Source organism: Mus musculus, chromosome 7 (assembly GCF_000001635.26).
Source record: "Mus musculus strain C57BL/6J chromosome 7, GRCm38.p6 C57BL/6J".
Lineage (NCBI taxonomy): Eukaryota > Metazoa > Chordata > Mammalia > Rodentia > Muridae > Mus > Mus musculus.
In genome coordinates this window covers 98,648,731-98,659,566 of record NC_000073.6, presented here as the reverse complement: position 1 = coordinate 98,659,566, position 10,836 = coordinate 98,648,731, and the positions used below count along the sequence as shown (strand labels likewise).

At 42.9% G+C, this 10,836-nt stretch overlaps 1 protein-coding gene across 38 annotated transcripts in view; it reads left to right on the top strand.

Moving 5' to 3' along the window:
* The first annotated feature begins 2,739 nt into the window (after positions 1-2,739).
* The window catches only part of Emsy (EMSY, BRCA2-interacting transcriptional repressor), a 69,698-nt gene continuing 61,601 nt past the window's right edge, over positions 2,740-10,836 (top strand). For 12 of the 38 annotated variants that reach the window (XR_003946459.1, XR_001785534.2, XR_001785532.2 and 9 more), the window contains exons 1-2: positions 2,741-3,093; positions 4,715-4,823. Coding sequence is in view for 32 of the 38 variants with exons in the window: in XM_030242484.1 (XP_030098344.1) it covers positions 4,754-4,823 (70 nt within the window). In the remaining 6 variants the exon portion in view is untranslated. Of the gene's footprint in view, positions 3,094-4,714; positions 4,824-10,836 lie in introns of all 38 variants that reach the window. The other 26 variants (XM_017322179.2, XM_017322178.2, XM_017322176.2 and 23 more) reach the window with 7 other exon arrangements.

The window sequence follows — 10,836 nt, the reverse complement described above, 5'->3', positions numbered from 1 at the left end:
TTTTCTATTTAACAGGGTAAATGTGGGAATAGGGGCTGGTGAGATAACTCAGTGATTAAGAGCACTGACTGCTCTTCTGGAGGTCATGAGTTCAAATCCCAGCAACCACATGGTGGCTCATAACCATTCGTAATGAGAAACAAATTAAAACAAACAAACAAACAAACAAACAAACATAAAACAGCCTATGGGTTGGAGCAAGCAGGGCTGGAGCAAGAGGGAGAAGGGAAGGGGGGAAAGGAAAAAAAAAAGTATAAATTACTTGTTTAAAAAAAAAGTGTGGAAATAGACATGGGACTGGTAGGGCTAGGTAAGTTTTATGCGATGTAAGGGAGAGCTGTAGTTTTGAGTCTGATGCTTAAGAGAGGACAGTAGGGATTTTGGTTCATACCTGTAATCCTCAGGAGGGTCTCAAGTTTGAGGCTTGCCTAGGATACATGGTAAGACCTTGACTCCAAACAACAACAAACAAAAACCAAGTAATGAAAATGGCTAGGAGAGGGCTGGCAAGATGGCTCAGTGGTTAAGAGCGCTGACTGCTCTTCCAAAGGTCCACTTACATATAATAAATAAATAAATTCTTTAAAAAGAAAACGGCTAAGAGAAAGGGAAGGTGTAAAGTGGTATGTAGTGTCAGCAGCATTGAGACTTGGGAGCTTCTTAGAAACAGGATCTGGCCCTATCCCCAAACTACGAAATTCAAAACTTGCATTTTACCAGGACCTACCTTCATGTGTTCCTGCTAACATTAAATCTTGAGAGGTACTACTGGCTGAAGGTAGACTCTAGGACCAAGCTGCCTATATATAACAGGTAGAGTTTTCTCATTGTGTGTGTGTGTGTGTGTGTGTACGTTGGAGATCAGAGGAAACTTCTGTGAAGCCAGTTCTCCCACTATCACTGGAGGATTGAATTCAGGTCATCAGGCTTGCAAGACAGACACACAACACTTGTTGAACCTTCTCGTCAACCCCAGGCTGCCAAAACTTAAATTCTTGTTTTATCAATCTACTTATGTGGGACCTTAGGGATGCTTTTTAACCCGTACCAAGGACCTATTATGTAAGAGATGGAGGGTCAACTCTAATAATCTGTCACTTATTTTTGACTTACTGTAAAAGTTTTTGTTGTCTTAAAAGATTTACTTTCGGTGTCTGGGTATTTTGCCTGCGTGGATATCTGTATACTACATGTGTCCAGTGCCTAAGGTACTCCTGTAACTGAATTAATGGTTGTGAGCCATATGGGTGCTGGGAATAGAACCCAGCTTCTCTGGAAGAGAGGCCAGTGCTCTTAAGCACTGAGCCATTTCTCCAGCTCTTTAGAGACAGGGCTCTACTATGTGAACCCTCTCAGTTCACCAGTTCCTGAACAACTGTGCTTTCCCATTTATAGAGTGGTGAAGCTTAATTACGCCTGTCTCACGGAGATGCTGCAAGAGTCAAATCATAGAATGTCTGTTAAATTACAAAACCTCCTATTAAAACTTAATTTACCAGTGAGGTGGTGGTGGTGTACACCTTTGATTCCTGTCTCGAGAAGACTTAATTTACTACCTTGCAAGGTATTCTTAAGAAACTGACCTCAAAATAGGGTGCAATAAGAAGGCCAGGAGAGCTGTATAGGAAATGGTCCTTTTTATTTCTGACTAACCTACAGCTCCATTCAGGAGCAGGAGTAGACTCATATGCAGTGGTTCACAATTTACTTAAAAACTTCTTCTTTTTTCTTGTTTTGGTCTCGGTGTCTCTTGCAGTCCAGTCTGACCCTGCATTCCTCATCTTCTTCCACTTCTACAGTGCTGAGATTATAAATGTAATTCATAATGAACTAGGAAAAGAACTTTCATTCACGTTGTGTATCTTAATATTCCCACAGGGTAGTTTTTCTCGTGTGTCCATCCTAACATCCCTTAGTGCTAGGAATCCGATTCAGGTCTCCAGGTCTTGCACATACTTGACAAGCAATCTGCCATTGAGCTAGATGTCCTCCCAGTGGTTACCCTAGTTTTCACGGGAATCTGCTAACAGAAGGATGCACACTAACAATTCCTCAAGATTTGCACTTTCATTGCATCCGATGCTACCAGAGTTCTTTATTTAGAGGGAGGACACAACAAAATTCGATGGGATTTATAATACTAGAAATTAACTTTGAGTTCTTGGATCAGAGAAACAATATATTGGGTCCCTATCGATCTGTAAAATAGGGGCACAAGGCCTCCACAACATTGTGTGGTTAAGAACAAAGGCTGATGGTGAACCTACCATGTCGTAGTGCCTCAAGTAAGTCCCTTCTTCCCTTTGTCAGATTTTGCACGAGATATCACTACCTCTCCTACTTCGTACATGGCGTAACTCCAAGCTGAGACCGCTCGGATTCCTTTCCTCCACTTGCAACTCCTAACACCGAGAAAGGTGTACGGGCCACTGTGAGGTCTTCTCTCTCCGTAGTGGATAACCTTTCTTGAGTTGTCGTTTGGGTGGCTGGAAGACGCTGATGACTACTCCCAAGCGTCTACGGAACCAGATCTTAATCCTCAACTGGGCATCAGGGACCAAGCTGTGTTCTTTTCATCCCAACCCTCGCTAGAGTGAAAAGGTCGAAGCTCAGCTCCAATTACAGACGCCATCTTGACCGCTACGTGTGACGCCACACGTACAGCCGAAAGAGCAGCTGATTGGCTGGGAAAGACCGGAGGATAGGCGCGCGAAGCTGGAGACTGGAGGGTAATGTAGAAGCCGAAAGGAACTACACTCCCAGACTTCCTTGCGCATGTGACCAGCAAGCAGCAAGAGAAAGAGGAGCGAGGTTGGACTCGGACTACAACTCCCACTAGGACCCGCGTTGTCCGCCCTTTCCTTTCAAAAGGCAGAGGAAAAGGGACAGGAAGAATGGAGGCTTTTGAGTGCTCGTTTCTCAAAAGGCGGGAAAGGCGAACTACACCTCCCGGCGAGCCGCGCGCGCCTGCGCCTGCGCTCTGGTATCTGTCGCCATCTTGCCCCTTCTGAGGCACCGCAAACAAACCTAATTCCTGGTGTCCCCTAGTCTTGGCGGAGGAGCCTTTTAGATGAGCCCCGAAAGGCCGGGCAGGTGGGTGTCTCTCAGGCAGGGTCCTGGGAAAAGCTGGCAGGCTATCCAGGGTAGGGGAGCGCTTGGCCAGGCACGGGGAGCCCGGCTTGGGTCGGTCAGCCCCATCCTCCGTTGTTTCCTAACGGGATCGCGGGGCTCCCTCAAGTGGACTGAGGGCGACTCCGGCATGCCTGGTGATGGGACGCCGGAGGTCGAGGTCTAGGAGCCCCGAGGCGACTCCGGGTTGTCTGACTGTCTGTCCGTGCCCCCGCTTTTTCTCCGTTGTCGTCTCCGCTGAGGAGTGCGCGAGGCGCGGACGCTGGCCAGGGTTCCCAAGACTGGCTGCTGGCCGCGGGGGCGCGGGCTTGACATTGGAACCCGCTCGGAGCCGCGCGGGCGAGGAGCCGGGCGGGCTGCTCTTGTTGTGGTGCTGTGAGCGAGTGCGTGTTTAGAGAGGGGGCGGGGCGGGCTGCCTGCTGACACTTGAGCGGGGGACGGAGTCGGTGCGACCCCGGTGCCGGGAGCACGCTCCGGCTTCTGCTGCCCGGCTTTCCTTTGCTGTGCGGCCCCGCCGTGCGTTTCCCTGGAGGGGATGCTTTGGGATGCCGTGACGTGGTACCCGATTCGGGCGGTCGCCGGCCGCCTCCGAGATTCTACCGGGAGGCGGGGACTGGCTTGGGGAGCGAGCGGATTCCTTTGGCTCTGCCCCTTCCTCCTCTCCACCCCCTTTCTTTATGTCATCCTGCCAGCTGGGGCGCGCCATCCAGTTTGGCTCGCTCAGAGTTGGTTCTGAGCTCAGAGGACTATGGGAAGTAGGGGGAAGGGGGCTCCACTTGAGGCCAAGAGTTGGAGTTAGCAACCCAGAGCCTGGAACGCAGTTGAAGAGTCATATCGGTTTAGTGTTTGACTCTTAGGCTGGCTCATTCATTCATTCTACTCTGCTGCTGACCATCCATTTATCAGTTTAACAGATGTTAAGGAAGATCTACTGAGTTCTCAACCTGTAGTGTAGTTTTGTTTGACCAAGGAATTCACAGTGCGAAATTCTAGGCTTTTAAACTTTTGGTAACTGGTCGAAATGACTCTTTTTTTACTGCCAAAACTTGAGAAAAGAGTTATTGAGTTTCATTTATCCAAATGACATGCTCCACCGTTTGCTTATTTTATCTCCTAACTTATTATTAAGGAAACTGGCAGAGGTCAAATCACTTGTCCAAGGTTGCACAGGTGGTAGAGTCTGTTTGGCAAGTCATATGCCAGCCACTATGACAGAACTTGGCTTGCCCTGTTTTCTAAATAATACTTGAAACAAACTTGGGATTACTTTTTTTTTTTTTTTTTTTAAAATAAAGGCATACAAATTGGGTTCAGAGAGGCCAATTCACAAGGATGAAACAACTAATTATGTTGTAAAGCTGGAACTGGAACCAAGAAGTGTTTGACTTTAAAACCTGTTCTTTCCCCTGTTAGTATGAGCTGGGTCATTGTGCTCTCAAATGGTGTTTTTTTTCCTTTGTCAGGAGCTGGAGTGTGGAGATGAAAATGGTATGAGTTATCTTTTCAATCTTAGTTTGTAGCCAGTCGAAGGCTTTCTATATCCTTGCGTATACATTGGTAATGTGATTTGTTTTTCCTCTGATAGGGAGGACAAGCTCTTTGGGGCTACCAGACAGAAGCAGCAATGCCTGTTGTGTGGCCAACCCTTTTGGATCTCAGCAGGGATGAATGCAAACGGATTCTTCGAAAATTGGGTATGCTTTTTGTTGTTTTTGTTCTAAGCCGGGTTCTCACTCCATAGCCCAGGCTGTCTTCAGAATCATGTCGGTCTCCTTCCTCAGCTTCCCGTGTGATGGGACCACAGGTGTGCTTGGCCGTGCCTGCCCGTTTTATTTTTGATATTTTATATTTCTCTGTGACCTTTTCTTTTTCTGCTTGGTCATGGCTGTTGGTGGCATAGTCCTCAGGACCTAGAATGATTTGTACACGAGATGGAGGAGTTATGACACAAGGAGCCATGACAAATGGGAAGCCTTCTCCTTATACATCTCACATAACACTCAAGCCCCAAAGGTGGATTGCTTTGGTTTGGTTTGGTTTTGGTCCCCTTTTTACATAGGAAGTTTAGACATGAGGCAGTACTCCCATTAAGTCATACAGTCAGTATTTGACTTCTAGCATTGTGCTTCTCAACCTTCCTAATGCTGTGACCCTTTAATACAGTTCCTGACATTGTGGTCACCCCCAACCATAAAATTCTTTTGTTGCTACTTCATAACTGTAGTTTTGCTACTGTTATGAATTTTAATGTAAATATCTGTGTCTTAGGTAGCCGCTGTAAAAGGTCATTTGACCTCTAAAGGAGTTGTGCTCACAGGTTGAGTGGTCACAGGTTGAAAGCTGCTGCTCTACGTAATTTTTTTTTGTGTTTTGCTTATATTGGGATACTACTAACTGAGTATGTGAGAAACATGCCTTTTCTGGATTTTAAGTTAAGTCAAGCTGCCTAGTTTCCCAGTTATTTCTTACTGTAATTGATAAGATACCCATTATATTTAAATTTGACTAATGCTTCTTTTTTACCCCCCTATAGCAGCTCTTTTCAACAAGTATTTAGGGAGAAAAGCAAGCCCTAATGCTAAAGCATATGTTTGTGCAAGGAACTAATGTCATCCCCATGTGTGTAGAGTGGCGTTAGCCACATGCCATTCTTGGGTATATTGGGAAAAAGATTTACTCTCATCATTTGAATCTTTGGTTTCAAATGAATATTCATGAATATGCTGTTTTAGATTATAAGGGCCCTGGTTTATTTATTACTGTGGCCTGAGGCACTGTACTAAATGAAAGAAGTGACAGATAATTTGGAAGGGATCATCAGTGTCTTGGTAATGAATATTAATTAAATAAAAAGCCTCTCATTGTGGTCTACATCTGATAATACAGTGTTTAAAGCAGTTACTTTCAGGCGTATTTGTAGGCCACTAATGCTTTCCTTCAGAGGAAATCTTTGCAAAATTCTTTTATGTAGATCAGATAAAATTGTAGCTTTTGTGTATCGGCTGCGAATATCCCATTCAGGATTTCCAACTACGTAACCTTGTTTTAGCTATCTGAAGAGTGCACTTTCAGGGAGACAGTCTTTTAAGCTTGCATGTAAACTTTTATCACTACTTTGAAGGTGTTTGGCTATACACATGCACTAATGTAACCTGCTGTTGGTTATAAAGTTGAACTCCATTTCTCTCAGAGTTAAGAATACTAGATAAATAGATCCCAAAGACAGTAGATTGGACTGAAGTTTCTGGGTTTTGGGAGCCTTAAATCAAGGGTTTATGTTTAAATATAAAATTAGTAACCTTTAAGTCTAATTTTATCTCTAGCTTTTCCCAGAAGTGATTTGAGTAATGTATAAAAATGGCTTGACCACAAGACCCTATAAAATCACCCACATCAAGAGGTTAAAGTTTTGGTGATCAAGAATGAACGCCCGTGAAACTGCTCAGGCTATCAAGGTTATATCTGAAAAGCTACCACCCACAAGATGCCACTTTATAAAAGCAATGTGTGCCATTGTGTTGTTACCACGATGGGGCTAATATGTATGCCCAGGCCAAGCAGTGGGTCCAGTTGCAGCTTCAATAGCTCAAAGAGAGTGCTAGCTTTCTTTTGTTTTCTGTACATCACTTAAAATATAGAGAGTAATTCTTAACCCTTGGATTTACATGTAGATTCTCAGTTACTAACTGTATTCAGATAAACAGGTGAACTACCCAAGATGTGCCAGTGGACTTATAGAACTCAGGGTCAGATTGAATTCTATATTGGGGTTTCCCTTGCCCCAAACATCTGATTGACCATCACTGGAGAGAATCAAATTGTTCCTAGCTTAGAAGAGGAGGTTGCACAGAAAAAAGATACCGTAGAAGAAACTGAAGAAATAAAGACTTAGGGTTCAGGAAAAAGTGAGCATAAAACATTTTAAAGTAATAAATAACTAGTAATAAATATGTGTGTAGTTTTAGGTAGACTGTGTGGGAGATGCTAGGTGCTGCTTCTATACTAAAGAAAATAGCCACTGCCTGTGCACTGCCATCTCTGGTGACACTTATGAAGGTGGACTTTGACAACAATTTGACAAAAGACTTCTTTCACCCATTGGGTTACTATCATGTCTTTGAGGTTCAAAGTCTAGAGAAGATACCGTCCATAAGAATTGTTAGCTTAGAGCAGTGGCTCTCAACCTTCCTAATGCTCTCACCCTTTAATAGAGTCCCTCATGTTGTGGTGATCCCTGGAACCATAAAAGAATCATTGCAGCCGGGCATGGTGGCGTACGCCTTTAATCCCAGCACTTGGGAGGCAGAGGCAGGTGAATTTCTGAGTTCTAGGCCAGCCTGGTCTACAGAGTGAGTTCCAGGACAGCCAGGGCTACACAGAGAAACCCTGTCTCAGGGGTGGGGGGGTGGGGGGGAGATGATCATTGCTACTTTATAGCCAAAAGTTTGCTACTGTTACAAATCATAATGTAAAATTGATATGTAGGATATCTGATATCCTACTCCACAGGGGTCTTGACCCACTAGCTTAAGGGCTCTCAGAATTCTGGCAGTCAGTGGGTCACAACTACTTGTAACTCCAGTGCCAAGTACCTCATGCCCTCTTCTGGCCTCTTTGGGCAGCTGTATTCACGGCATTGGCACCTCATGTTCGTTCTCTCTCTCTCTCTCTCTCTCTCTCTCTCTCTCTCTCTCTCTCCCTCCATCACACACACACACACACACACAATTTTTAAAAAGTGTCATTAGCTTAAAACTTTGTCTCTTTAGAAACAACTATAAATTGTTTCAATCTGAGATGTCAGATGTTTAAATTATCAGGAAATTAGAGAACTAGAGAGATGGCTGCTCTTTTAGAGGACCCAGGTTCAGTTTCCAGCACCCACATGGCAGCTCTGGGGATCTGTGCTCTCCTGGCAACAGGCACACACGTTGTGTATAGGCAAACATTCAAGCAAAATATTATATACATTTAAAAAAGGAAATTGGGCTAGACCACTTATGATATACTTAAGGTACCAGTAGCAGGCAAATGCTTGCTACTTTTTAGCTGCCCCTCCCTTTCCTCTTGAGCTGTAACTTAACTGACTTGTGTGGGCTTTATGACTAAAGTATAACTGAGTAGCTAATTTGTTTAAAAGCACCTATTTTAGAGTTTTATAAAAGTAGTGTGATACATACATACATTGTTTTCTGTGGCTTTCATGTTTGTTTTCATTTTATTATACTCTTTTTCTTTTTTGTTTTTGAGACATAGTTTCTCTATGTAGCCTTGGTTGTCCTGGAACTTGCTCTGTAGACCAGGCTAGTGCCACCACTGCCCAGCTTCATTATACATTCTGTCACTGGAATTAACCCTACAATAAAATATCGCCAAAAAATAGCACCAGAAACTAGATTGAGTTTAAGCTATCTCAGGATACTCATAAACATATTTGCCAACAAGTCTGAAAGGAAGCTTGGAAGGAAGTAAAGGTTCTAACGGTGGGTGACTGACCTGCTTGCGGGGATGCTGTGTGGCTGAGGGAGCTTTCAGAGCCGCAGGCTTGTGTGTTAGGTGTTGCCACCTCCGACATTTGTGCATGGCTTTTTAGTTCGGCTTCAAATAAAACTTGAAATGTCAGAAATATTTGTTACATTAAAATTTTTTACTGCATTTTAACCAGGTGTGGTGACACCTGCCTTTAATCCCAGCACTCAAGAGGCAGAGGCAGGTGGTTCTGAGTTCAAGGCCAGCCTACTCTACATAGAAAGTTCCAGGTCAGCCAGGGCTACATGGTAAGACCCTGTCTAAAACGAAAAAAAAAAAAAGATGCTACATTTTAAATAAATTTGTATTTATTTAATTTGTGTGTGTGCCTATGCACACAAGATCTTGCACACATGTTATGGGGCATGTGTGGAAGTCAGGCCACAGTGTGCAGGATTCAAGGTCTCTTCCTTCGATGTGGATCCTAGGGATTGAACTTAGACTACAGTGCTTGGTAGTGAGTTCCTTTACCTGCTGTGACATCTTGTCCAGCTCTGCTTGTCATATTTCCTCAATTAGGATGCTTTCTTTGTAATGGTGTGTTTTTAAGTCAGGCATGGACACACATATCTTAGCACTAAGGAGGTGGAGGCAAAAGGGTCAGGATTTAAAGTTAGTCTCAAAACTAGCTTCATGTCTCAGAAACATACAGTAAAACCTGAAATGCAAATCGTTTGTCTTTTTCTCAAGCCACCTTTTCCTTCTGATCTTTTGTTTGTTGTTATGGCATTGCCATTCTCAAGCATTCTGCAGACTCTCTCTACAGTCAGTTACTGGGTTTTAGCAAATAACTCTTTAGGTTAGGATTAAAGGGTTTTCTTAGTCTGACCACAGATTACTTCTGTTTCCCTTTTACTGTGTTCTCTTACATGTGTGAAGTAAAACCTTCTTAATATATGCCTACTTATCAGTCATCTATCTAACATACACATATCCTTTTTAGACTTTGATTTTAATCATTTTGAGGATAGGGACTTTGCTTTATATCTACAAATATTTAAATAGTTTCCCTGGTACTCTGTCTTATATTCTGCTAGTAGTTTGGTTTGAATTACTGACTATTCAACTACAGATAATTTTACTGCCTTTAATGTAAAAACTCTTAAGAGTAGTTATTGTTACTGGAAGTTCCTGAAGTAATGAGAAATCTTTTCAGTTCTTTTGCTCTCTCTTCCTTTTGCAGGAGTTCATCCCTCCACTGTCTTACAGAGACACTTCTTTTCCTGATTAAAGCTCGTTTTTCTAAACCAGATGATGTGTTTTTTCCTGTTGCTCTATCACTATATGTAAACCGTCATAATTGCCTGAAGACATTTGCAATTAAATACTTGAGGGCAGAACTTATCACTTTTCAGTATATGTGTATTAGGACTCAACACTGATTTGTTGAATAGAATATTTTATAGGGGCATAGACATTTAATATAGTGAATTCTAAGATGGTTATTCCTAGTACCATTTTTGTAATCTTGGCTGGCTCTGATCATAGCTGAAATGTTTTTCTTGGAACTGAGTTTTTGCCTTTGGAGAATCGGAGCATTGTCTTTTGACACTCCATGTGGTGTCTGCATATTGTTCAGAACACACTCGACACACAGGATGTTCACACTCAGGCTATTTCAGTGGAATTAGACATTTCTGCTTCATTTACTCAGCCATTTCTTCTATATAAGGCTTCCTTAAAAAAAAAAAACAAGATTTCCTTATTTTTATTTTATATGTATGGATGCTTTGCCCGCGTGTGTGTTTGTGCACCGCGTGTGCATGGAGATCAGGGAAGCCAGAAGAGAGTGTTGGTTTTCAGGGAACCACTATGTATGTATTGGTATTTGAACCTAGGTCCTTTGAAAGAGCAGCAAGTACTCTTAACTGTTGAGCCATCTCTTTATCCCTTTATGCCTCCTTTTGACAGAATTGTGGACGCTATGAATCAAGTGAGATTACTGTTTACATATTGTATAGTTTGAAGTCTGCAGATGTATTGTCTCATTAGTTAGCCCACATTTACTAGTTTCTGTTTATATCTTTATGCATGCGTGTGCATGTGTGTGTATTTGTATATTCCTTCACATGCATGCATAAAACAGAACAACCTCAAATAATGTTCCTCAGGCATCACCTACCTAAAAAAAAAATTATGTGTTTTAGATTAGTCTTTATTTGGGTAAGGTCTGTCATC